The sequence below is a fragment of the Astatotilapia calliptera genome, chromosome 7 (genome assembly GCF_964374335.1).
Source record: "Astatotilapia calliptera chromosome 7, fAstCal68.1, whole genome shotgun sequence".
Lineage (NCBI taxonomy): Eukaryota > Metazoa > Chordata > Actinopteri > Cichliformes > Cichlidae > Astatotilapia > Astatotilapia calliptera.
In genome coordinates this window covers 41,861,953-41,889,946 of record NC_137428.1, presented here as the reverse complement: position 1 = coordinate 41,889,946, position 27,994 = coordinate 41,861,953, and the positions used below count along the sequence as shown (strand labels likewise).

The 27,994-nt window shown below is 46.6% G+C and overlaps 1 protein-coding gene across 11 annotated transcripts; it reads left to right on the top strand.

The window, feature by feature from the left end:
- Window positions 1-10: 10 nt before the first annotated feature.
- Window positions 11-27,692, top strand: apc (APC regulator of WNT signaling pathway). Of its 11 annotated transcripts, none has more exons than XM_026174932.2 (18): window positions 11-391; window positions 15,338-15,490; window positions 17,585-17,672; window positions 17,748-17,958; window positions 18,299-18,407; window positions 18,490-18,603; window positions 18,675-18,737; window positions 18,832-18,882; window positions 18,973-19,059; window positions 19,148-19,325; window positions 19,402-19,602; window positions 19,680-19,775; window positions 19,893-20,032; window positions 20,121-20,198; window positions 21,440-21,556; window positions 21,638-21,852; window positions 21,935-24,887; window positions 25,106-27,692. In XM_026174932.2, the coding sequence occupies exons 2-18, from the start codon at window positions 15,356-15,358 to the stop codon at window positions 27,038-27,040; spliced, it is 6,771 nt and encodes a 2,256-aa protein (XP_026030717.1). In that variant the 5' UTR covers window positions 11-391; window positions 15,338-15,355; the 3' UTR covers window positions 27,041-27,692. The 11 variants fall into 11 exon arrangements, with proteins under 11 accessions (XP_026030717.1, XP_026030716.1, XP_080159825.1 ...); XM_026174931.2 differs by having other exon boundaries at window positions 18,675-18,749; XM_080303699.1 differs by having other exon boundaries at window positions 17,799-17,958; window positions 18,675-18,749; window positions 19,680-20,032.
- The last annotated feature ends 302 nt before the right edge of the window (window positions 27,693-27,994 follow it).

Below are 27,994 nucleotides of genomic sequence, written 5' to 3'. Positions count from 1 at the left end.
ACTCTGGTGAGGTCACTGCAGCGTTTCGATACAAACCTCAGCACGGAATCCTAGAACACCTGAGTGAGAAGGCGATGGAAAGTACACGTGCAGCGGAGGAGGGCCAACCCCCCCCCCCCCCCCACACACACACACACACACACTCAGAGTAACACACACACACTCAGAGTAACACACACACAGAAAGAAGATGGCGGCGGCAGCGGTCGCGGCTCCTCCATAACAAAAAGGACTCAAAGTTCAAACTTGGCCCACTTTGTGTAACTCTGCTTTTCCCGCTCTGAGCGGACGATGAGCGGCCTCCGCCGCCCCTGAAGGCCCGGGTCTTTTCTCCGGGTCTCCGGGATGTTAGCGTGAGACTGCCTCCTGAAGTGGACTTTAAACCGGGACGGTAAGAGCGGCCGAGCCGTGCTAGCTCCGTGCTAACTGTTTGTTTGGACAGACTGTTTGTTTGTGGACACTCCCAGGACGTGTTGCTACCGGTCTCCGGTTTATCGGGACACCAGGGCAGAAATGCTGTTTATGTGACCGGCGGAGGGGCATCTGATCCGGACAGGTTCCGGTACTGATAGGTGAAGGAGCGGGCTCAGTTAGCCGGGTCAGCTAACGGCTAACTGCTATTGTCAGGACAAATGGCAAGTACTGTAGATATTACAGTACCGCGAGTAGTGCAGTACCGAAAAGTCCCAGAAGCACTACTGCAGTACTGCTGACAGCTCAGACTGTCACTGTACACACATAATGCAGCTCTGTGTGTACTCTAAGAACAGTAGTGCAGTTCTTTGTGTACTTTGACAACAGTACCGAATCTGTGTGTGCTCTGTGTACTGTGGCAGTAATACTGCAGTTCTGTATATATTCGTTGTGTACTCTGACTGTCATACTGCAGTTCTGGGTGTAGTTGTGTCACGTTGAGGACTGAGCAGGCAGAGGTGTTCTGATGTTTTGTGTGTATTCATAACCTGTGAAAAGCACCTGTGTCACCTGATTGAGATCAGTTGTCTTGATTAGAGGATTTTTACGGAGCATGGTGCCTCCACAAATATACTTTAAATTTTTCTCTGAGGAGCAGCTGTGATTCCAGAAAGTGGAGCCGATCGTCCTCACAGACCACGGCCACACTCAGGGACTGCACAGCTGGTTTTATGATATACCTCGTGAAGTCAGAGATCCAAGCTGATTTCTATGGAGAGATTATCTTACATCCACAAGCGTAAACTAAGATTTACAAATATGTGCCGTGATTTGTGTGTAACTTTTATGGTTGTTGGGTTTTTCTCTGTATCTATTATTGTAAGAGCTACTGTACAATATAAAGTGCCTTGAGGGGACTGTTGATGTGATATGGCGCTATAAAAATAAAATTGAAGTGAATTGAATAGAACTCACAAATGCGTGTTCCCATTCACACACGTACGAAATAATTTGACCACACGTGAAACAGTTTTCCAAATACATGTATCTAAACTAGATTAAATAGTGATTATTTACGCACAATTTATAAAGTAAGGTTTTACAAGTGAGGGGTGGTAGTGTAGTTTTAGTTTTTTGTATGCACAGAAATGTTTTGTAAAGAGAAAATTATACTATTCGTGAAGCTAAACTTAATAAATTGAGTGTGACAAGTTGACACTGACAACTGTAACACACGCCACAGATGCCAGGTCAGGTGTGTTTGTGGCTATTACTTCATCCTGCCCACATTTTCTACAAACCCGTGGTCCCCAGAGAAGAATATACGAACAAAATACTAATACTAATAACAAAAGTGTTTCTACTCAGAGTATTCTTAGTCATGTGATTAATGTAACCTAAAAAAGACACTTGATTATCAATATTATAAAGTTATAATTAATCTTCAAGTTTGTATTTCCTTTTTTAAAATAATTCAAGTATTTATTAGATTTTGCATTTTATAACAGCAAACACAAAAATATAACAACAAATACAAAAATACAAAAACCAAAAAAAAGAAGCAAACAAACAAAGAACTGAAAAAAACAAAAGAAAAGAAAAATACACTGAGGTTTTAACATCAGTGGCATCTCGTCCAAGTCAGGTAGACATGCAGGTGCAAAAACTGTCCCATTGTTCCACCGAAGCTTCAGTCACATGATGTAACCTTCCCAGTGTCTTTTCGCAAGCAACGTTCAATCATTCTTGCTTTCCACATTTTAAGCATTGGATTATTGGGGTCCTTCCGGTACTACAAAATGACACGGGCACATGTTACCAATGCAGTCCTTAACACTCTAAACTGGTGTTTCATGTTTGTATTTCTTTAATTAGACCTGCAGCTTTTACTTTAAAGCTGATTCCTCTGATTCAACATGAGTCTTTATCACCAAGCACAACAACAACAACAACAACACAACAAACTGTTGTATTCAGGTATATTTCTAAAGAACAGGAAAGCTGCTGAGTGCAAATGTAATAGCAAAATGTGAATTTGTGTCTATGTAGACAACAACATGTGATTTTTCACTGATTTATCACAGTTAACTGTATTATCACAAACAGACTGTATGCCAATAGCAGACTGGCTGTGTCTTATGGCAACATTTATGTCAGGTCTCAGTGGGTGTTGCTGTGCTGGACTAACTTTGAGGACATAATTTGCAATTGAAAAAGGTGAGAAATTATAATATAGGTTATTGCAATACTCAGCATGTCACAAAGAGTTAAAAATCGCAATATCATTGGACACTCAATCATATATTATTGGGTGTCCGATGATTCCCACTAGGGCTGGGCCATATCATACCATTCACGGTAATACTGGTATAATGTTGGGCAACGATAAGAAAATGAAATATCGCGAAAGAATATGGGTAAAACGCGCATGCGCAATACCTTTGATTTCATACGCACATGACGGAAAAAGCATGCCGGCGGCAAAGAACGAGAAGGGCGAAAGCGGATCGTTGAATGAAACGGATGAACCAGAATTGGTTTGTAAAAATGCTGCAACGTCAGTGGTGTAGAACTGGTTTAGCTTTCGTCCGTCGAATACACAACAAAGCACTATTTTTGGTAGAGGATGCTAGCGGGCCGTCGTTATTATAGTGTTTTTTGGAAAATACGGCACACTTAAAATCAATCCTGTGATTTTTCTGAAAATCGACAGTGCCCCTTATAATCCCATGTGCCTTATGTATGAATTCTGGTTGTGTTTACTGACCTCGAAACTATTTTATGTGGTACACGGCGCTCGAAAATCTGTCAAATGTTTTAGTACGACTTTGCTAAGCTACGAAGCTGCACCGCTTGATGGATTGTCGGAGCATTACGGTTATCGTAGGCAGGAGCCTCGTGGAGTGATATGTACTGTGCTTCAACATAATATTACCGTATTGTGTGTGTATAACCTCTTTTTAAGTTTTGTAGATATTATACATGGTTATGCTGAGGATATGTTGGCCAATTTCCACTGGAAATGCCTTTTGGTTAAACTGTCAGCAAGGAATTTGCTTTTGCACTGTTAAATTTTTATATAACTTTAATGCACATAAAAAAACAACTGCTTGTTTAAGTGAAAATACATTGATGTTTTTTTGGTTTTTTTTGCACTAATAAAGTTGTGGAGTTGTAAAGTATTTTGTCTAGTGTCAATTAGGGCTGGGCCATATTATACCGTTCACGGTAATACCGGTACAAAGCTAGGCAACAATAAGAAAATGACATATCGCGACAGAGTATGGGTAAAACGCGCATGCGCAGCGCCGAAAAAGCACGGAGAATGCACGGTAACGGAAAATGTGAATGGGGAAAGTAGATTGTTGAGTGAAACGGATGAGCCAGAATTGTTTTGTAAAAATGGTGCAGCTAAACTGGTTTGGTGTTTGTCCAACAGATACACAACAAAGCACTTTTTTTTTGTAGAACATGCAAGCGGGCCGTCGTTATTGCCGTATTTGTCAGACTAAGGTGCTTGTAAATCTGGGAGTAATCTGGGTCCTAAACTCTGTCCTTTAATAAAGTCCCGAAGTCAAACGAACATCCCTGAGAGTTTAAAACTGTCTAAATACTTTTATCTTTAATGAAATGATCAGCATTGCTGCTTTACCAGGTGTAACTATGAAGTTTAACATCCAGGCATCCATGAAAATAGAATTCATTACATTTAACGGAGTTAGAAGTTGGCGGAAGCTAGCTCGCTAGTTTCGCTAGTTACCTAAACATGGTATAGCATGTTCTGACTGAGAGATTTCTGAAAAAATTCAAATGTACAGCTCTGCTATCATTTCTAACATAAATGAAGACAGGAAACTAAACAGCAGTGACGTTTGTAGGGTTACTGAAGTTGGGCTAGCTGGTATATAACGAGGCTAGCGACACAGCTGTGTTAGCATAACATAAACTGTGAAGCTCAAGGATGAACGCTAACACTTTTCCACTCGATAAAAGTTAACGTGAAGGTTCCAAATGCAATCGCATGGCAGGATGCTGTAAATGGACCAAACTTCAGTCAGGAGAACAACTGAGATAATCCATCCACAATACGAGGTTAGTCATTAATATACTGCAACAACATGGGAATAGAGCAGCTGTGATAGAATACAGCATTAATGAATCAATGGTACAGAAGTGGAGGAAGCAAGAAGAATGAGTTGAATAAAGTTTGATTTATCTGACTGCTTTGTTTTGCTTAATGTGCCTTATAACCCCATGCACCTTATCGGGGCTCTAGAGTGCGACCAATTTGGTCGCAAATATGAGCAAATTTTTCAGTGGTGCGACTAAAAAAAATTTTTGGTTGCACCTGTGCGACCAACTGTTCGGGTAGCAAAAAAAAAAAAAAATCTGCAACCTTCCCTGTGGTCAATGTCACTACCCGATCCGTACCGGAAACCCGATCGGTACCCCGCATGCGCGAAAGGTTTCTACTTCCGGTCGTAGCGTTTTACGATAGTTATGGGTCAGAGTATCTGTTAAGATGTTAAGAATAACAAGTATATCTTAAAATGTTTGCAATAATGAAGTATTTCAGTACAATGTAGACAAAAACGAAAAATAAAAAGAAAGTTACAGATCAGGACTCTCCGATCCTTACTGCGCATGTGTAAAGTCTGACCGTACAAATCGGGTCTACCCGATCCGTACCGCGCATGTGCAGATGTTTTCTTCTTCTTCTGTTCGTTTAATGGCAGTTTACTCCCCAGTGTACGAGGATACCGCCACCTGCTGACCGAGCGAATAAACCCTATTATAAACTGAATTATCGTCATTACAAACGTGTGTTAAATCTGATTTAGCGATAGTCGAGTGTGTTTATGCTTGTCTGTGAGGAGAGGATTGTTGGAATAGTGATGATGATGTGCGCTATCACTGTCAATTGTCAGTAAACACTTCATCTGGCTGATGAATCTACACGTGAGATATTACAAAGTCCGCATTATTAACTCTGTAATTAGGCGCCGTTCTTCTTATTTTATGGCGCTGTTGCTCAATCGGGGGACACTCTCTGTTGAGGAGAAAAGCATGAATTTCTTTGTATACGGATTATCCATTGTTTAAATGTCCCGGGCAGTCGAAAAGGAGGCAGAGCTGTTGAGAAATGCTAGGAGCTAACTGGGCGATAACCGTATCATTCAAATATATTGAATGTCGCAATGTTAGCAAAGAGAGGAAGTGACGTAAGATTTGCGCATGCGGGGTACCGATCGGGTTTCCGGTATGGATCGGGTAGTGACAGTCAACAACAGACACACATTATGCCCCTATCGTGGACTAAACCAATCACAGATAGTAAAGGGCGGGACCTCTCTGATTGGCTGTGGTCCAGTTGAAAGTGCAGGTGGAAGTGGGAGGTGAGTAGCTTGAATAAAGCGATATCAATTCATTAAATCCTGAATCGACTTTTAAATATAACTGTGTTTTGCCAGAAACGCCAGATTAAAGCTCACAAAACCATTTCAACAACAACCAAACAGCAGATGAGAGCAGGTACACGGTCTCCACACAAAGACGTAAACACAGAACGGACCCGACGCATCAGAATCAACTTTGTCTTTCTTGGCTTTCTCACCCGACGGCCCGTAGACGGACACGCTGTCGGAGCTTAGCGGTTCTGATGCGTCCGGTCCGCGCTGTGTTTACGTCTTTTTGTGCTGATTCTGAGCTGCAGGTTTTGTCTCTCCAACCAAAATTCACAGAGCCAGCAGCAAAAGAAGCAGCAAACTGCGCTTCACATTTGATCAATGTCGTCATGAATTTTGCTGTTTTGCTTCCACGACTATTAAAATCACACTCCATGCACAGCTAGCTCTCTCTCTATACTTCAAGAACAGTTTCCCATCTCCAATCTCTGTTTTCTGTATTATTCATTCACTTATTACCCACCAGTCTACCGTTGTTTACAGCGCTGTGGCTGCTGTCTTTTTCTATTCTTTTTTTCACTTAAATGACCTCGGACAAGAAAGCCTATTTTTTTTCTGTTGTTCAGTACTGAAAAAATTTAAACTTTATATGCAGAACATTGTAGAATATTTTTAAGGTTATCTGCTATAAAAAGCCAGACCAGGCCTTCATGTTTTTCTGTGTTTTATTCTCAGTTACTTTCACACAAAGGCACCTGCTGTGATGTAGGGCTGCCACGATTTGTCGACTAGTCACGATTACGTCGACTATCAAAATCGTCGACGACTGATTTAATAGTCGACGCGTCGTTTGAAGCTTTGTAAGATCCCAAAAGACGCAGGAATAAGTAGCAGGATTTAAGAGTGTAATAACGGACTGAAACAGAAGATGGCAGCACTGCATGTACAAGGATGCCAGCTGCCGTTAAACCCCGAAGAAGAAGAAGAAGAAGAAGAAGAAGAAGCAGCTGTGTCCCAGAATTCATAGCGCGGCCCAGCTCAGTTTCCAACAATGGCGGCAGCTAGTTAGTTTTAATATTACTCTTATTATTCTTTCTGGGTCACAAAATAAACGTTTAACATATTTTCAGCCGAGAATGTAGCTGTGTAAACCTCAAATATCGGCTCAGTTTATCAGGACACCACATATTTTCAAAAGCGCTCCGACGTTTTCGGAGACGTCTGTTACCCACTAGCTCGATAGGAAGCCGGGGGCTAGGTCACTAGCGCGGTGAGAACACCGGACTCCCGGCAATTTGTTTTCAAACCCACCGCCGTCTTTCGCTACTCAGGTTAAATATATATGAGTCACTTAGAGAACTTAAAAATGTTGTTGTTTGGCTTTTTTTTTTTTTCTTTTTTTTTTAGTATTTTATTTGTTCCTGAGTAAATCTGTTTGTCTGAGATTAAAGTTATAGTTTTTACACAGCTGAATAAACGTCAAGCAGACAGCTGATTATCAGAAGTGTGAGATGCTGGAGAATATACTCCGTTGTCCTGTTATATTTTAGATAGCAAGGAGTTTATTAAACTTCACCGAAACAATCTGCAAATTTCATTAAAATTGAATAAACTATCATCTTGTCTTTATTTTTAGTTAGCACCTTAAAAGCTTAAAGCTGTAAGCTAATGATAGTTATATAAGAGCAGATGCTGCTGGTGCAATAAGCTGTAGTTTTACGTCCAGTGGATGATGATCTGATTAGTCGACTAATCGCATAAATAATCGGTGACTAGTCGACTATCAAAATAATCGTTTGTGGCAGCCCTAATGTGATGTTCACAATTCTGATGAAGTCACTGATAAATGATCAGAATTATAATATTTCTGACTGTCTGAGGCTAAGTTGAATCGAATCGGGACTTTGAAAACCGGAATCGAATGGATTATAGAAATCAGTGATGATACCCATCCCTAGTGAGCAGCCTAGGCACGACAGAAGTGGATGTAGCTGCAATAGGAAAAGAACTATTGCTAACTTTTCTGTTATGTTAAGGCCTGATCCTTCTGAAATTCATAGCCAGTGCTCTGACACGGTGTCATCAATCTTTGAATGGTGAAAAAGCACAGTGTATCCAGAAAAACACATTAAATTATATAAATTATTATAAAATTTGTGTGCGCCTAACTTTTGTGCCAGTACGCCTAACTTTTTAAAGTTAGGTGTACCGGTACGCCCATGGCAAAAAGTTAGTCTAGAGCCCTGCTTATGGTCCAAAAAATACGTATTTGACTTTTTTATTTGGCACACTGCAGTTGAATGTTGCAAAGCACCTCTTTTTAACATCAGTGGATATTATACATGGTTATGGCTCAGGATATGTCAGCCCATTTCTACTGGAAATGCATTTTGGTTAAACTTTCAGCAAGGAATTTGCATTTGCACTGTTACATTTTTATATAGCTTTAATGCATATAAAAACAGCTACTTGTTTAAGTAAAATGAGTGGATGGGTGTTTTTTGTGCTAGTAAAGTTGTGGAGTTGTATTTTGTCTCACAGAAATTATATAGTCAGTTATATCGTTATCGCAAATTTTCAAATGTATATCGTGATAAATATTTTTGGTCATATCGCCCTGCTCTACTTCCCACCTCGAAAAGTACTCTGCAAAATAGTCAAGAAACCTGCTGAAGGTGGAAGAAGCAAATTTGTTTGACTTGAGGCAAAAACACAAAAATATGTTGTCGAGATTGACCAGGTGACAAAGGAAAGAGATACGAGGAGCTGATGTGACCCAATGACATCACTCATTGTGTGTTGATGACATGAAGAGCAAACGGCGGAGGAGAGTCAGTGATGTTTACTCTCTGACATGTCCTCACAGTGCAGAAACTGTGTTATCCTTTAACCCACAGATGTTGAGCTCACCGTCTCATTTGATCTCTGAACCCACGTCTGTGTGTGCGTTGGTTAAAAACACTAAAAATGGTTCTTTGAGCTTTTATCAGTAAAATAAAGGTTCACCTTTTACTTGTGTGTGTGTGTGTGTGTGTGTCTCAATAACCCGGTCAGTCTGCCTGCAGAGCCTGCTGCAAAGCATGCTGGGAGCAGTGGGGGCTGCCCCTCCCTTCTTTGCCTATGTGTGTTTCTGGGCTGTGATTGGCTGCCTGAGAGCCCAGCTGACTGCACTCTGTCTCTCAGACGGAGAGAGAGGCAGGCTGATGGAGGCGAACGCGATGGGGTGAGCTGCCATTTTCTGTCTTTATCCTCTATCCCTCCATCCTTTTTCCTCCTTTGTATCTGCCAAGGAAGAGGAGGTGGACGGGAGGAAGTAGGAGGGGGGAGAGCGGAGGGAGGGTGGAGGTTTGGGGGGGGAGTTCCTTTCATTGTGCTGTTGTCGTTCTCCAGAGGATTTAATTCATCCTCTGTTTGTGCTGCAGACGACGAGGAGGAGGAGGAGGAGGAAGGGGGGGGGGTCGTTGAGAGACTGAGAGGATTGAGGGGGTGGGTGGGGGGTGATGATGGAGGGATGAAGAGGAGGAGGTTCAGAGATGATGGAAAGAGGAGGGAGAGAAAATGGCGTCTGGCTGGTGCAGGAAAGAAGAGATGTTGTCTGTCCTAGTTATTGATTGCTGTGTCAACGGCAATAATCAGCACCTGGATCAATAACTTTACCAGTATCATATGGTGTACTGTTATTTTAGTACTGTATGTAGTACTGCTGGATTCTTTGTTGGTGCAGCAAGTTCAATTTGATCTTCTGATTGTTCAAACCTGATCAGTGTGATCAGATATTTATGGATTGGTGCTGCAGAGGTCAGTGTGTCGCCTCACAGCAGGAAGGTTCCTGGTTCAGCTGGCACCAATCCTTTTGTGTGCAAAGGTTTCATTATGTATATCCCATCTAGTTAAGGGCACCCTGTTAGGTTATCTGTTGATTCTGTGGTTGTGGCGTAGATAAAGCACTGTGATTGGTCAGTAAGAGGTCAAACTATTTGTGCAGGTGGAGCTGAGAGGCTCCGCCCTCCCTCATTGTAACTGCGTTAGGACCTCCTGTGCTGATTGGCCGTCCTGTCACCAGGCAGGCAAATAGCTCGTTTTAATTACAATTTAGATGTTTCTATATTTAGCTCTGAAGATCATCAATAATCTAAGCTCTCTGTAATTTCAATTATTGACATGAAAGATCAGCTGACCCTCCAGATGTGATGTCATCATTGTGCCGAATTCATTTTAAGGTTAAACAGGAAGTGATGTCATATGTTTACAGTGGGGCAAAAAAGTATTTAGTCAGCCACCGATTGTGCAAGTTCCCCCACCTAAAATGATGACAGAGGTCAGTAATTTGCACCAGAGGTACACTTCAACTGTGAGAGACAGAATGTGAAAAAAAAATCCATGAATCCACATGGTAGGATTTGTAAAGAATTTATTTTCCACCCTGATTTACGAATAAGTATTTGGTCACCTCAAACAAGGAAAATCTCTGGCTCTCACAGACCTGTAACGTCTTCTGTAAGACGCTTTTCTGTCCCCCACTCGTTACCTGTATGAATGGCACCTGTTTGAACTCATCATCTGTATAAAAGACACCTGTCCACAGCCTCAAACAGTCAGACTCCAAACTCCGCCATGGCCAAGACCAAAGAGCTTTTGAAGGACACCAGGAAAAGTATTGTAGACCTGCACCAGACTGGGAAGAGTGAATCTACAATAGGCAAGCAGCTTGGTGTGAAAAAATCAACTGTGGGAGCAATCATCAGAAAATGGAAGACATACAAGACCACTGATAATCTCCCTCGATCTGGGGCTCCACGCAAGACCTAACCCTCTATTAAACTTCTTTATACATAAGCCATTTCTGTGACACTTACACCGTTTCATGATTGAAGTAGCAACAGGAGAGGGAGGGGAGAGAATGAGAGGCAGCTGTGCAACGTAACGACAGAATAAATCCAGCTTTGTGTCTTTTTCCAATCAAATCAAATCAAATCACTTTTATTGTCACATCACATGTGCAGGTACATTGGTACAGCACATGTGAGTGAAATCCTTGTGTGCGAGCTTCACAAGCAACAGAGTTGTGCAAAATACAATAATGTAAACAAGCAAAATACAAGAATGGCTACATCTGAAACTAATAAATATATGTACAATATATAATAGTATATGCATTTCTGGATGTGTATACTAAATATTTTTCTGTGTGTGTGTGTGTGTGTGTGTACACATATTTTACAAATTAAATAGAGTAAACAATGAATAGAATATATAAAATAAATAAAATAAAATATACAGAGTGAGACATGTGCAAAACAGTGGCATTACTGTACAGTATGGAGTGCATAATGTTGAAGTTCCAGTAGTGAAGCTGAGGTGTCTATGACGTGTTCAGCAGTCTGATGGCCTGATGGAAGAAGCTGTCTCTCAGTCTGCTGGTTCGGGACCGGATGCTGCAGAACCTCCTTCCTGATGGAAGTAGTCTGAACAGTTTATGGCTGGGGTGACTGGAGTCCTTGATGATCCTCCCCGCTTTCCTCAGGCACCGCTTCCTGTAGATGTCTTGGAGGGAGAGAAGCTCACCTCCAATTATCCGTTCAGAGCACCGCACTACTTGCTGGAGAGCTTTGCAGTTGTAGGCGGTGCTGTTGCCATACCAGGTGGTGATGCATCCAGTGAGGATGCTCTCAATGGCACAGTGATAGAAGGTCCTGAGGATGCGGGGGCTCATGCCGAATCTTTTCAGTCTCCTGAGAAAGAAGAGGCGCTGCTGCGCCTTCTTCACTGTTTTGTTTGTGTGTACTGACCACGTAAGATCCTCAGCCAGATGTACACCAAGGAACTGGAAGCTGCTCACTCTCTCCACAGCAGCGCCGCTGATGGTGATGGGGGTGTGTACTTCTCTGCACCTCCGGAAGTCCACTATCAACTCCTTTGTCTTTGCGACGTTGAGGGTGAGATGGTTGTCTTGACACCAGTGGGTCAGGGCGCTGACCTCCTCCCTGTAAGCCGTCTCATCACCATTGGTGATAAGACCCACCACTGTAGTGTCGTCCGCAAACTTCACAATGATGTTGGAGCTGTTAGTGGCTGTGCAGTCGTAGGTGTAGAGTGAGTACAGGAGAGGGCTCAGTACACACCCCTGTGGAGCACCAGTGTTCAGTGTGACGGGGGATGAGGTGATGCTGCCCAGTCTGACCACTTGGCGTCTGTCAGACAGGAAGCTAAGGATCCAGCTGCAGAGGGAGCTGCTCAGTCCTAGATCCTGCAGTTTCCTGTCCAGCTTCGAGGGAACGATGGTATTGAATGCTGAGCTGTAATCTACAAACAGCATTCTCACATACGTGTCTCTCTTCTCCAGGTGTGACAGGGCAGTGTGTAGTGTCAGGGCTATGGCATCATCAGTGGACCTGTTGTGGCGGTATGCGAACTGTAGAGGGTCCAGTGAGTCGGGTAGTGCAGAGCAGATGAAGTCCCTGACCAGCTTCTCGAAGCATTTGCTTACGATGGGGGTCAGGGCTACAGGTCGCCAGTCGTTCAATGAGGAGATGGTGGAGGATTTGGGTACAGGGACGACGGTGGCCATTTTGAAGCAGGCTGGGACAACAGACAGAGAGAGGGAAAGGTTGAAGATGTGTGTGAACACTCCAGCCAGCTGAGCCGCGCATGACTTGAGGACGCGGCCGGGAATCCCGTCCGGACCAGTAGCTTTGCGTGCATTCACCTTCCTGAAGCACCTCCGCACATCCTCCTCAGACACAGTGTGCGCACTGACGTCATCCGCGGTGCGCACACTGTCCGGTCTCACCCCCATTCTAGCTGAATTACGGGACAAACTGTTCCTTTTCAGCTCAACACGAAACGCGTAACATTTTCTCTGAATGCGGGACGATTCCGTCTTTTTACGGGACGGTTCAACATCAGTAACATCAAAGCAGCCACCTAGCTGTATAGAAACTCCGTCATGCTAGCTAGTAGTGATATGCAATACCACTGATTTCCTTTCCAATCCGATACCAAGTAAAATTCAGGGTGGTATCGACGATACTAATCCGATACGATACTTTGTACAAAAACGTATTTTATTTATTTCATCTTTTATTGTATCTCAAATTATAGCGTCATAATGATTACAGGACATCAGATTACTTGTTCTTACTTAATAATGCAGAATTAATCATATAGAAATAAAAAACCTGAAGTTGTGCGCTATTTGAACACCTTGCTCGCCTGCAGCACTAAAGGACTCCGTGAGAGACGTTTGTCTTGCCCTAGCAGCACCTGTCCCTGTCCACTCCTCCTCTTCAGTTCACCTCAACATACGATCGTCTTTTTCTGTGATATGATTTGCTCTGAGATGTTTGACAAGGTTAGTGGTGTTGCCACAACACCTCACTTTCTTGCCACATGTATCGCAAACCACGTCTCGGCTGTTTGTGGATGTAAAATACGTCCGCACATGACTCCATTTATGTTCAGCCATTGTTGTGAGTGCGCACGCCAAGGGGCTGCGAGGCATTTATACAGCCGTATTTCGCACATGACTATGAAAGGTGGAAGAGGAAGTAGTTCCTTCCAATGTAGACAATCCGAATGATATAGTTTCTTTCCACTGTGTTCTTGTTAATGATAAACTACAAATTTACCCTAAATTACTAAAATATCGATATTTTAATGTGAGAATCGATTCTAGAACATAAATGACTGGTATCGGAGGAATCGATATTTCAGTATCGATCCGTACATCCCTACTAGCTAGCATGCAGTACGAGTTATTGCAACTGACTAAAAAGTCAGCACAACGAAAATAAACTCTACCTAAACGAAATCTGAGGAAGCACCGCCATAGCCATCACCAAACAACTGAGTTATTTTTACACACCGACCAGCATCTGGCCAATCCACCACCTTTCATTGTTTATACCGTTACAAAGAAGAAGAAAAAAAAGAAGTCACCGGGCCACCGAGCAAATGCCCAGTATGCCCGATGGCCAGGTTAACGTGCCATCAGTTAACCCGCATGCGTGCCAACTGTGGCACGCGTGCCTAGGGTTGCCGACCCCTGATTTAGTCTTTTTCTCCAATGAATCTTTCTGAGTTAACTTCAGCAATTACTTTCTCCTTCAACCTCCATCATCAAACCATCAACATGTCTTTTAGACCTTATTCCTACAAGACTGCAGTCCTGTACTACAAGCCTTCAAGCCAGCAGTAGTTAAACTGTTATTTAAAGAGCCATCTGTTGACCCAGCTGTCTTAGCTAATTACAGGCCAATCTCCAACCTTCCTTTCATAACAAGAATCCTTGAAAGAGTAGTTGTCAAACAGCTAACAGATCATCTGCAGAGGAATGGTTTATTTGAATAGTTTCAGTCAGGTTTCATAGCTCATGACAGCACAGAAACAGCTTTAGTGAAGGTTACAAATGATCTTCTTATGGCCTCTGAGAGTGGACTCGTCTCTGTGCTTGTCCTGCTAGACCTTAGTGCAGCGTTCGATACAGTTGACCATAATATTCTATTAGAACAAATAGAGCATGATGTAGGTATTACAGGTACTGTGCTGCAGTGGTTTGAATCATATCTATCTAATAGACTCCAATTTGTTCATGTGGTGGTCCTCTTCACACTAAGGTTAATTATGGAGTTCCACAGGGTTAATGTTAATAATGTTGATAATAAAATAATAATACCATATGAACAGCTGCACAGCATCATGGGAAACAACAATAAAGCAGGCTGATGTGTTTATGATGTCACTGCAGATATTTGTGTTCTAAAACGCAGTATGGGAGGAAGTGAGCACTGAGCGTGCTCTGAAGGATGACGCTACTTCAGAGGTCGTCGTCTTCACCCTCATTTGCTGGGACACCATGGTCTGTAACGCTGTCGCTCAAGTGTTTCATTTCATTTTTGATCGCCCACTCTGTTCCAGCCACATGATTGGCGGAAACAGTGTTGTTCTCTCATTGGCCTTCCACGCTGTCCTTCGAAACGTGGAGGAATAAGGTCTGTCAACTTTGTCATGTCTCACTTTTCTTTCGAGGAAAAGTTCCTCAATGATTTATCGTCATTTTAATTTTACACGTTGGTTCTGATCTTTTGTGACATTATCTTTTGTGACATTATCTCCTGTGACGCTTATACTGCGGTCACACTGTCTCTGTACCATTGCCATGGTAACATGTTGCAGGGTCCATTAATAGTAGTCTTTGTACAGAGGTTTGCTCTGGGACACAAGAAGTGTCAGTAACTGCTGCACTTCATCATTATTATCTTCAACAGACCAGCTGTTCCCATATGGGTGGGGCTTCAGGTGTGGGTGGGGCTTTTGAGTGGTGGTTCTCATGTTTATGCAGATGTTTTGTGCTGCAGATCAGTAAGCTTATTGATTACTGGCTGCTGGCATCTCTTTAATAAAACTTTATTAGTATCTAAGTTCAGGTATTGTTGTTGAGTTCAACTCCGCCTTTGAAAACACGTAAACACTCCTGTCCTTGCCCACATGCACTCTGATTGGCTGCTGTCTGTCTGCAGGTCACACTCGGGTCCAACATGGCGGCGGCGTCGTATGACCAGCTGCTGAGGCAGGTCGAGGTGTTAAAGATGGAGAACTCAAACCTGAGACAGGAGCTGCAGGACAACTCCAACCACCTGACCAAGCTGGAGACAGAGGCCTCCAACATGAAGGTGAGTGCTTATCTGAGCAGGTGCTGCTCTGTGTGCGTGCCTGTGTGTGTGTGCGTGTGTGTGTCTAATGGTTTAAATATATTGATCAGTCAGGCTCTGTAGGTGGCAGCGCTCACATCAGAAACATCAGATGTTCAAATGTTCCCTCAAACTTCCAGTTAAAACTGCAAACAGATAAGATTTAAATAAAGTTTTTTCAGTCTGTGACTCACAGCTGTTTTAAACTTTATCAATCTGTTCCAGTTCTCTTCTTGAAGTTGATTATCTGCTAAAGCTGAATTTCTGTTTGCCATAAGAGGGCGCAGTGACCACAACTCAGTGTAAAGACTGTATTAAAATGATGGCCATTAAAATTAATAAAGGCTTTTTTTTTTTCTTTTTTTTTAAAAACTTATCACTAGGGATGGGTACTGGTATCCGGTGCCATGATGGCACCGGTTCTGACATAAACGGTAGTAACCAGACCGAAAAGCAGCGCACATTTCGGTGCTTTTTTTTTTCGGTGCTTTTTTTTTTTCCTGAGATGTCATACACTTTGGATTCTAGCCAATCATTTTACCTTTGCAAGTGTAGTAGGCGGGCCCAGGTACGTACGTTCTTTTAGAGCAGAGCTACAGATTAAAAACGCCCAAGGTGAAGCGGTCAGAGGTCTGGCTGTACTTCACAGCAAAAGCTGCAAACTCAGCAGCCTGCAACAAGTGCTTTAAGGTGATACTGTGCAAAGGAGGTAACTCCTCGAATCTGATGAAACACCTGGTGACGCATAGCGTTTTTTTTATAAGCTGAGAAATGCGCCGTATTTGATAGCTTGCTGCGAGACCTCACGCCGTGCACATCTACTGCGGGTGTGGTGCCTGTTATCGGACCGGAGTTAGCAACATCCCCCAAAAACACGAAGAGGAGAGTCCTGGCCCCTAGCCCTGCCAGTGTAGCAGAAATGATGACGGATGATGATGCAGCAGCAGTCATTCTTCTCTGCGTGAGTAGCTTAATGTTGTTCATGTGTAATTTAGGTTGAGTAGGCTAACCGCGTTATTACATTAATGCATGTAAGGTGAACTAGCAAACAGCGTCGTAGTTCCATGCGGCTGTCTTCTTGTTTGATGGCAGATACTCCTTTCACCCTGGCCAAAAAGGCTAAAATGACCAAAGAAAAAGTGGAAAACAGCTAAACATGAGAGGTTTTTGGACAAAGTTTGTGTTCTCCATTCTTTAAGCACCGGCACCGTTTCAAAAGTACCGGTTTGGTACTGGTATCGGATAAAACCTAAATGATACCCATCCCTACTTATCACAGGGTGTCACATGTGTGTTCATACGTGTGGCCACGCCCCTGCTGTTGCAGTGATTAGTCAGCTGACTGCAAGAGCAAAACTTTATGCGTGTGTGTGTGTTTGTTTTGCGCTCTCTCTCTTGCTCTTTCTCTCTGCGTATGCAACCGGTGTCTCTCGCCCTAAGGCCTAGAATAGCTGCACTGCTGTTTTTGTCCAATCACGTGCTGCGGACCGGGAGAATGAGCTCGTTGTTGTTGGTCAGAATGAGGCGTCAGAGGATCTTTGGCGTGATATGGAGGAAACGGGCAGAGTGAGCACTCTGTCCTTTTAACTCTTTTTCCATCAGTTTTCTTCTTCCTGTTTGCAGCATTTTGTCCTCTTCCTCTCTTCCCTGTGATTTTACTGAACTTCGATTCTTCATATTTTTCCTGCTCCGTGGAGCTCATCCTGCACGTTTTCAGCGTGTTGGAGTTTCTCTCGTGGTCGGTCATCTTGAAGTTGGATCTTTATTGTTCATGTTTTTTGTTCTCGTTATTGTCCCGTCCTTCGTCTCCAAACACACCCTCACTTCCTACTTCCTGTTTCCCATTTCCTGGTTTGTGTCGATGAGTGAAGACGGTCAGAGTGAGTTTGGTTTCCATCATGTCTCTGTTTGAACGCTGCCGACTCATTGTGGTGAGTGATCTCTGCTTTATTCTGAAAGCGACGCGTTTTGTTCTGTGTGCTGCAGAAACAGCGTGTGAGTGTGTGAGAGAGAGTATTAGAGGGTCAGAGTAGGAACTGATTTTATCCTCTTTGTTTTCTTTCTCATTGTGAGCAGGAAGTGCTGAAGCAGCTTCAGGGCACCATAGAAGAAGAGTCTGGGGAGGCTTGTGGCTCTCAGCTGGAGCTCATTGGACGGTTAAAAGGTGAGTCTGACACATCCAGACGCAGGTCGAAGAAGAAGCAGCTCAGCATGTGCTCACTGAGTTTCCCACCCTCAGAGCTGAGTCTTGATTCGGCCGGCTTTAAGTCCCGATCCCGCCCTCTCCTAGCCCCCGGCTCCACCTCCTCATCCTCTGGAGCTCCTGTAGGAGCAGTGGGAGGCTCCGGAGCTCCAGGCCCCTCAACAAGTGCTGCCTTTCCCAGGAGAGGGCTGCCATCTGCGGGCAGAGACGGCCACGACCGCTGCCTGGAGGAGCTGGAGAAAGAGAGGTAATACTGCGTAGCAGTTAGAGCACTACAGAGTACTGAGAGTACTGTAGATACTGAGAACACAGAGAGAATACAATGGAGTAGTGAAAGTATTGAGAGTACTATGAGCATGTTTACGCTAAGCTACAAATGCACACAGTAATGCTTTAGAGGTATTACTGAGGATACTGCTGATGTAGTAGAACCTACATATATCACAGAATATCAAATGGTCAAATTGTTTTTAGCTGATGCAGAAGGTCAGACTATTCAGTTTTCTAATTGTTTCTATGTTTTATTTGCTTCATTTGTTTTTCCCGCCTATTTCTCCTGCCCTGTGATTGGCTGCTGCCCTTGGCAGGTCTCTCCTATTGGCGGAGCTGGATAAGGAGGAGAAGGAGAAGGACTGGTACTACGCTCAGCTGCAGGATCTCACCAAGAGGATCGACAGTCTGCCGCTCACTGGGAATGTAAGAACTCCTGCAACGGTGTGGGAGTGGGCTAGAGTCAAACTGGTTAATGTTAATGTGTTAATGAGGGCATCCGTGTCAGTTCTCTCTACAGACAGACTTAAATCGCCGTCAGCTTGAGTATGATGCCCATCAGCTGCGAACAGCGATGGAGAAGCAGCTGGGCTCCTGTAAGGAGATGGAGAGGAGAGCTCAGGTAGGAGGAGCTCACCTGCGTCTGTACCCGTATCTGTAAATGTGTTTTGACACCTGTACTCTGTGTTTCAGACTCGCGTGGCTCGGATACAGCAGATAGAGAAAGACATCCTGCGGCTCGGGGCCCGGCTGCAGGTAACCTCACCTGTAAGGATCATATGCAAACACCTCACCTTACACGCTCATCTGTTACCCAGCCTGCGCCTCACTTTCTCTCCTTTCTCTCCAGGTTGAAGGTGCTCAGGGGGCGAGCGAAAGCAGCGGATTGGCTGGGGCGCAGGTGAGCAACTCGTCATGTAACATCACTTGGAATCTTTACTTTGGAATCTCTTCTTTGAACCTGATTTTTAAACCGTCACTCCTGCTGCAGAGCGCAAGCACTCGTTTGGATCACGAGCCAGCCAATGAGACGAGCTATTCTGTGCCTCGACGAATCACCAGCCATCTGGGAACCAAAGTAAGTCTCCTTGACAACAAAACTGCTTCACCTGCGTACCGTTTAACAGTGTCTCACATGCGGGGTACACCTGTGTCACCCCTGGCAGGTGGAGATGGTGTACAGCCTGCTGTCCATGCTGGGGACACACGATAAGGACGACATGTCACGGACGCTGCTCGCCATGTCAAGCTCACAGGACTCGTGCATTGCTATGCGTCAGTCTGGCTGTCTGCCGCTGCTCATTCAGCTGCTGCATGGCAACGACAAGGACTCCTTGTTGCTAGGTAACGGTCAAGTCGTTCAGTAGTGATACATATGCCTGTTGTCATGTGACCTCACTCGTTTTCTTGTGTTGCCTAGGTAACTCCCGTGGCAGTAAGGAGGCGCGCGCACGGGCGTCAGCGGCGCTCCACAACATTGTGCACAGTCAGCCGGACGATAAGAGAGGGCGGCGAGAGATCAGAGTGCTCCACCTGTTGGAGCAGGTGCGCCATTACTGCGAGGCATGCTGGACCTGGCAGGAGAATCATGAGAGGGGTGTCGACCAGGAGGACAACCCCAGTGAGTGAAGTCACACACGTGCCCACCAGTGAGCAGTCAGCAGATGTTATGTGTGTAATGTGTGTGTGTCTTCTCAGTGCCGTCCCCTGTGGAGCATCAGATTTGTCCAGCCGTCTGTGTCCTCATGAAGCTGTCCTTTGACGAAGAGCATCGGCACGCCATGAACGAGCTCGGTGGGTTTCTCTGGGTTTGCCTCCCTGTTTCCCGCTCCGTCTCATTTCCTGAACCGTCTTTCCTGCTCCTTGCTTCCTGTTTCCTGTTGCTCACACTGGGGTGTTCTGTCCCTGCAGGCGGTCTGCAGGCGGTGGCGGAGCTGCTACAGGTGGACTGCGAGATGTTCGGTCTGAGCAGCGATCACTACAGCATCACTCTGCGGCGATACGCTGGCATGGCACTCACCAATCTCACCTTTGGAGATGTAGCCAATAAGGTAAGAGGAACTTAATTTACTTTTTCGACTGATTAACCAATCAGATGAAAGGAAGATGATGACCCTCATGTTGTATTTTTTTTTTCAGGCCACTTTGTGCTCTATGAAGGGCTGCATGCGAGCAATGGTCGCTCAGCTCAAGTCTGAGAGTGAAGACCTGCAGCAGGTAAGCACACATGGCTCCACCGCCAACCCATTATGTCACAGCGTTAGGGCTGCTCAATTAATCGAATTTTAATCACGATTACGATCTGGGCTTTCAACGATCATTAAAAATGACTGAGCCGATTATTAGCCCCTCCCTAATTTATCCGCGACACCTTAAAGGCCGGTCCGTGAAAATATTGTCGGGCATAAACCGGTCCGTGGCGCAAAAAAGGTTGGAGACCGCTGATTAAGAGGACCCGAGGGAAGCTCGGAAAGCTAAGCAGAAGTTATTTGGAGAGTGACTGCCGTTGGTTGAAAAGAGAGTTTAAAAAAAAAAAACTTCAGTGGTGTTGCACACTATTTTATATTATATTTTTTTAAAGTCATTGTTAACCCTTTAAAGCCGGTCAGAGCAGCATGCTCCGTTTTGCGTAACTATTGTTAAATCCCTGTAGAACCTGAACCGTGTAAGCTAGCGCAATAATTTGTTTTGCATATGAAACCGGAGGAGTTGTACTTACATCTTATGCCATCAGCTTGTCCTCGGTCACGGTTTCGTTCCACATATAGCTTTGCAAAAATTGCATAAAAAGCGCTTGCAGGAACAAAAACATAATATTCCAGAAACACGCTTTGCCGTTCCTATCAGCTGTTCGTAACACTTCCCACAGTGAAATGATGCACATGCTGTTTTCTTTGCAAATTTGCATCATAGGATTGTTTTTTGTTTTTCCTGCAGTATATAAAAATTGCTGTATCTCCAAAATAAAACTATGAAGACACTCAAAATAAATTTCCTGTGGTGGGAAACTATTTTTTGCAACTTTATTGTATTTAAAGTTTTGAGGGATAAACCTCTTAAATTTCTCCAAGTAGAAATATATGTAAACAAAACAAAAGCGATTTTCAATTTTTTTTGTAGTTTATTGCACTTTTTTGCAATTTATGTAATTACTATGGACTTAATGCATACATATTATTAAAATATGGGCTATAACAGTTGTATTGATGTATAGCAACTTGAAATGCTCCCACAAATGGCACTACAGCATGTAAAAAAAAAAAAATGAGCTCTGGTGGACTTGGTTCTATAGTAGGTCTTAAAGGGTTAAATAAATATCGTCAAATAATCGTGATCTCAATTTCAGTGAAAATAATCGTGATTATCATTTTTGCCATAATCCAGCAGCCCTACACAGCGTCCACCTGTCCTTTAGAAAGATTTGTTAAGTGACCCCTTGCTGTGATTCGCTGTTTCAGGTGATAGCTAGCGTGCTGAGGAACCTGTCCTGGCGTGCTGATGTTAACAGTAAGAAGACGCTACGTGAGGTCGGCAGTGTCCGAGCGCTGATGGGCTGCGCTCTCGAGGTGCAGAAGGTAAACGTTCTGTTCTTCTCCTGTTAATGTTTCTACACTAAGCATGCTCTGAAACCATTTCTTCTTCCTGTCCTTCTACAGGAGTCGACGCTGAAGTCTGTACTGAGTGCGCTCTGGAACCTGTCGGCTCACTGCACAGAGAATAAGGCTGATATCTGCGCTGTGGACGGTGCTCTGGCGTTTTTGGTGGGGACACTGACGCATCGCAGCCACACCAACACACTCGCCATAATTGAAAGTGGTGGTGGCATCCTGCGAAACGTCTCAAGCCTTATCGCCACCAACGAGGCGCACAGGTAAAGTAAACTTGGGTAAACAAAGCGTTGGATATGAACTTGCACTGTCTCTCTGACTATTCTCCCTGTTCTTGTCCTGCAGGCAGATCCTACGGGAACATGGCTGCCTGCCAACGCTGCTGCAGCACCTGAAGTCTCACAGCCTGACCATTGTGTCCAACGCCTGTGGCACGCTCTGGAACCTCTCTGCCCGCGACACCAAAGACCAGGAGGCCCTCTGGGAGCTGGGCGCCGTGGGCATGCTGCGCAACCTCATCCATTCACGCCATAAAATGATCGCCATGGGCAGTGCCGCTGCGCTGCGTAACCTGATGGCCAACCGCCCAGCACGCTACAAGGATGCCAGCGTGGTGTCTCCTGGTGCAGGCGCCCCATCACTACAGGCCCGTAAACAGAAAGCTTTATTCGAGGAGCTGGATGCACAACAGCTGTCGGAGACCTTCGACAACATCGACAACCTGAGCCCCAAGGCGGCGCACAGGAAGGGGCGGGGCTGTAATGGTGCCACAGGAGGAGCAGGCAGCGTCACGCGCTCATATACCAACACGCCGGTGCTATCGAGCCCAAAGAATGGAGACGGATCAAAGAGGGCAAGCGAGGAAGCAGCATACACTCGCTCAGTGTTCCCGCCCAGCGTGCGGGCGTCCAGCGACAGCCTTAACAGTGTGACGAGCGCTGATGGTTACGGCAACCGTGGGAAGACCAAACCGTCCTCTGAACCCTTCTACTCGTCAGACGAGAGCAGCGCTAACAAGTGTTGTGTCTACAGGAAGTACCCAGCTGATCTGGCCCATAAGATACGCAGCGCCAACCACATGGCGGACGATGACGGCGGAGAGCTGGACACGCCCATAAACTATAGCCTCAAGTACTCTGACGAACAGCTGAACTCTGGGCGCCAGAGCCCTAATCATCGCGGCGCCATTGAGAGCGATGATGACAGTGAGCAGGACGCCAGACTGAGGAGGAACGACGGCAGTGATTCAGCAGCCGGTAGCGGGCACATGGCAGCAGTTTCGCCTCCACGCTATGTCGTTGTCACAGCAACATCGAATTATGGTACAGAGTCTACGACCGAGCAGCCAATCGACTACAGCTTAAAGTACGGCACTGATGCCACACGTAAAAAGCTCTTCAAACCAGAGGAGACCGCCTCCTCCTCTATTCCACCACCCCCATCAAACTCTGCCAGCAAGCTCCGCCCACCACCTCCTCCCAGCACCCGGGGGGCGCCAAAAAGCAACCAGGAGTCGACACAGACATACTGCGTAGAGGACACACCCATCTGCTTCTCCAGAGGCAGTTCGCTATCCTCGCTGTCCTCTGAAGAGGAGGAAGACGGTGATGTCATAACAAGAAAGAGGAAAGGGGGGAGCGGCGGCGGTATCGACTACCCGACACTCCCTGTCAGTGAGAAGGACGCACATGAGCAGCAGCAGCGAAAAGAGGCTGAGAGCCAGACCACTGCTGCACCATCCACACGGGGGCGCCGTAGCCACCACCACCACCATAGCCATCATCATCACCACCATCACCATGTGAGTTCATCAGGCGCAAGGACTCCTAAGAGCCCGCCGGAGCAGCCGTACGCTCAGGAGACACCGCTGATGTTCAGCCGCTGCACGTCCGTCAGCTCGCTCGAGAGCTTTTCCACCTCCTCCATTGCCAGCTCCGTGCGTTCCAGCGAGCCCTCCAGCGGCATGCCGAGCGGCGTGGTGAGCCCCAGTGACCTGCCCGACAGCCCAGGTCAGACCATGCCACCAAGCCGTGCCAAGACACCACCGCCGCAGAAGACGAAGGAGGAGGAAAAGGCCAAGAAGAAGGATGAGGAGGAAAGCAGTGCCGACGTACTGCTGCACTTTGCCACCGAGAGCACGCCGCATGGCTTCTCCCGTGCCTCCAGTCTGAGCGCACTCAGTCTGGATGAGCCCTACATTCCCGCGGAGATGAAAAAGAAGAAAGAGGAGGATGAGGGTGGGGTTGAGGAGAGGAAGGAAGAGCCTCCTAAACCCATCCTTGATGAATCAGATGATGACGATGACATTGAGATCCTGGAGGCATGTATCAACATGGCCATGCCCAAATCATCACGGAAACCAAAGAAGCAGCAGCAAGCAGCACCACGGAAACCAAGCCAGCTTCCTGTCTACAAAATCCTCTCACCTCAAAGCCGTGCCCAACCGCAGCCCAGGAAGGACATGCCGCCGCCGGAGGAGGTGCCCAGAGTTTACTGTGTGGAGGGAACGCCGCTCAACTTCTCCACTGCCACGTCTCTTAGTGATCTGACCATTGACTCCCCACCCAATGAGCAGATGGGAGCGGGCCTCGTACCTGTAGCCCAACCCACCTCTGCCCCTAGGAGAAGGGCAGGGTTTCCTGAGGGCGAGAACGGAGATGACATTCTTGCCGAGTGCATTAGTGCTGCCATGCCCAAAGCCAAACCCAGGAAGCCTGTCAGAGCAGCGGCAAACAGCGAGCACTTGCAAACCCCGCCTTTACCGCCTCCTCTCCCTCCAACGGCCCCGTCTCCCCTTGGCCCGCAGCAGCAGAAGAAGAAGCCAACATCGCCTGTGAAGCCGATGCCTCAGCGGGCGCTGTATGGCGTCACCACAACAGCAGCTGCAAAAGCAAAGCCGGGATTCGCATTTGACTCGCCGCGCCACTACACGCCGATTGAAGGAACGCCATGCTGCTTCTCACGCAATGACTCACTGAGCTCGCTGGACTTTGATGAAGAGGATGGCGGCGAGAAGGACGAAGAAGAAAAGAAGGCAAAAGAAGAAGAAGGCAGGAAGAAGAAGCAGCAGACAGCTGCCGTTTTTCCACGCACAAAACCACCGACCAATCAGACGGCCACGGACGAGAAGCAGAAGTTCGCTATTGAGGACACGCCCGTATGCTTCTCCAGGAACTCCTCGCTGAGCTCACTGAGCGACATCGACCAGGAGAACAACAACAAGGAGTTTGCCCCACCCCCGCCGGAGCAGCAAGACAAAGGCAAAGAGGGGGCAAAGTCTCCACCCCCTCCAGCAGAGGTGTGTCTAGATACTTGAGTAAAGTACTTAGAGCAGAGAGTACACAGAGTAGTACTCAGTGTAGAGAGTACACAGAGTAAGGCGTAATTAGTGTCGTGTGTACTGTTTACCTTGTTTACTTGTTACTTTGTTACTTCCTGGTGGAGTTACAGTTTTGCTTCACAGAAATGTATCAGTCTTGTGACAGATGTCCCTCTGTGCTCCTCTATCCCTGATAGGTGGAGTCAAAGCCTCGCCCCCCTGCGGCCACTGGCTATGCACCTAAAGCCTTTCATGTTGAGGACACGCCCGTGTGCTTCTCCAGGAACTCCTCGCTGAGCTCACTGAGCATAGACTCGGAGGACGACTTGCTGCAGGAGTGCATCAGTTCCGCCATGCCCAAGAAGAAAAAGAAAACCACCACCCTCCCTGTACCCGCCCCGCCTCTATCTGTCTCCAAAGCTGAAGATGGCATTCTGGCTGAGGAGGAGCCTTCAGATGCACCAAGGAGCCCTGCCTCTCCAGATTCAGAGTCCTTTGATTGGAAGGCCATCCAAGAAGGTGCCAACTCCATCGTCAGCAGCTTGAATGCCGCTGCCGCTGCTTCCTCACTCTCCCGCCAGCCATCATCAGACTCTGACTCCGTCCTGTCGTTGAAATCTGTCGGCTCGCCCTTCCACCTTACAACAGCTAATAACAACGAAGAGGAGGAGGAACCAGAGGAGAAGACAAAGCGAGGCGCGACGATCCTGAAGCCTGGTGAGCGCAGCACGCTGGAGGCCAAGAAGAAGAGAGAGGAGGAGGAGGAGGAGGAGGAAGCGAAGGCTTTGAGGGGCGGGAAGAAGGTGTACAGGAGTCTGATCACTGGAAAGCCAAGAGCGGAGCCGGCAGCCAGGGGGCGGAGCAAGCCCCGAGCAGCTGCTGTGGCCAAAGCTCCTGGAGGCAGCGATGTAGATCGAGTGGGCGGGTCCTCTCGGGACTCCACCCCATCTCGCTCCACCCCAGCACCCAGTCAGAAAGGAGGGAAGCTCTCGCAGCTGCCACGCACGGCTTCTCCAGGAAGTGCATCATCATCCTCTGCATCCAGGACCACTAAACCCACCACAACCCCGAAGAGTGGTGGTGGCATCCCGAGAAGCGAGTCCACATCGAGAGTCAGTGGCTCCACTGCCGCCAAGAAGCAAAAGGCGGAGCCTGAGAAGCCGGCACTCGTAAGGCAGTCAACCTTTATCAAAGAAGCTCCGAGCCCGACACTGAAGAGGAAGCTGGAGGAGACTGCAGTGGCAGCCGCTCTCGAGTCGCCATCCAGCCCAGACTCGCCACTACCTTCAACTGCCAGGAGAAACGACGTCAACCGTTCACACTCTGAAAGCCCGTCACGCCCACAGGAAGTGACATCATCTCGCTTCAGCCGCACCGGCACCTGGAAACGGGAAAACAGCAGCGGGGGAGGCGGAGCCAGCAGCGGGAAACACTCAACCTCTCTGCCGCGCGTCGGCACCTGGAAAAGAACGGGAAGCTCATCGTCCGTGCTGTCAGCATCCTCCGAGTCCAGCGAGAAGGGACGGAGTGAGGAGGAGAGTGCCATGAGATTGAAGGGAACGTGGAGAAAGGCAAAGAGCAGCGGCGACCCATTCAGCAACCGAGGCTTCGCCGACAAGTCCGAAGACGTGTGGGTCCGGCTGGAGGACTGCCCTGTCAACAACCCCCGCTCCTCCTCCTCCTGCTCTGCCCGCTCGCCTACTGCCATCAATGCCCCACCCATCATCGACAGCCCCGCTCCCTCCAAGATCCCGTCTTCCTCCTCCTCTTCCTCCTCTAACCTTAACCTGCGCCGCAGCTGCGAGAGCCTTGACGAAAAGCCAGCGCCGATCGAGAGCCGGCCGCAACAGCCGCCGCACCAGCAGCAGCGCGCTCAGCAGCGCAGCGGTGCCGTTGCGGCCCGAGTCAGCCCCTTCAACTACACGCCAAGCCCAAGGAAGAGCAGTGCTGAAGGCACAGCACCCACTACCACCACATCATCTTCCACTACCCCTACGCGGCCCTCCCTTATCCCCACCCCAATCACGAAGAAACGCGAGCCAAAGGGAGGCGAGGGTGGTGGCAGCAGTGGGGGCGGTGGCAGCAGTGGGGGCGGTGGCGAACGCGGCTCATACATCGTGACATCTGTGTAAATATGCAAGACCAACAGGAAATGTTTATGAGATGAACTGTACAGAAAGTGAGTGTATTTAAGTGCTGTGCCCACCCCCTCACCTGCTCCTCTCTCCTGATTGGCTGCTGCCAGCTGTCCATCAACTCAAAGAAACTCTAACATGAACTTTTTATGTTTTTATACCACTAAAGATGTGTAGCGCTTAGCTCTGCCCCCTGCCTTACCCTGCATGGCCCCACCCCCCTAACATGACAGTAACCATGGACACTGATGATGATGATGTTGATAATTCAGCGCCTTTGATAGTTTTTCATGTTTTTTGAGTTTGGTTCTGAACAGAACAGTTGGATCCAACCAATTAGTGAGCCCCCTCTCAGCTTCTGACCAATCACATTCAGTGTCTTTGAGTCAGTCAGAGACCCGCCCTTCAGTTGGTCATCTGTTCTGTCAGAACCTCTCTTCTTCTTTGGAAGTCTGCTGCTGACTCGAATACCTGACCCACCTGAGACGGTTGACGAGGCTTGGCAGAAGACTTTCTGTGTGTCGCCATGGAAACAGATAACACTGTAAACCGTAAGTTATTGCTGTAAACTGAACTGAAGCACATAATTTAAATGAGCAGATTTTTGGTTCTTGATTTTAAATCTGAACATTAAACGAATGCAACACGATACCAGCTTTCTGTTTTTACTGATCCACTTCCTGTCTGCTGTCTGATTACATGTGACAACATAAATCTGCTGCTCTCTGTGGCTCTGTCAATAAAGTTTGAAACACTGGTGTGACCTGTTTTATTGCAGCTTTAAACAGGAGGTAATGAAGACGATTATAGCCAATCACATTTGACATCTTAGGTGCAGAAAGTTGGTCTCGTGATCATTACAAACTTTATTTATAAAACCTGTAAAAAACATCAAAAAAGTTGATGTGAACCGAGAGTGAGGAAATCATCTGAATGCTATCCAGAATATCC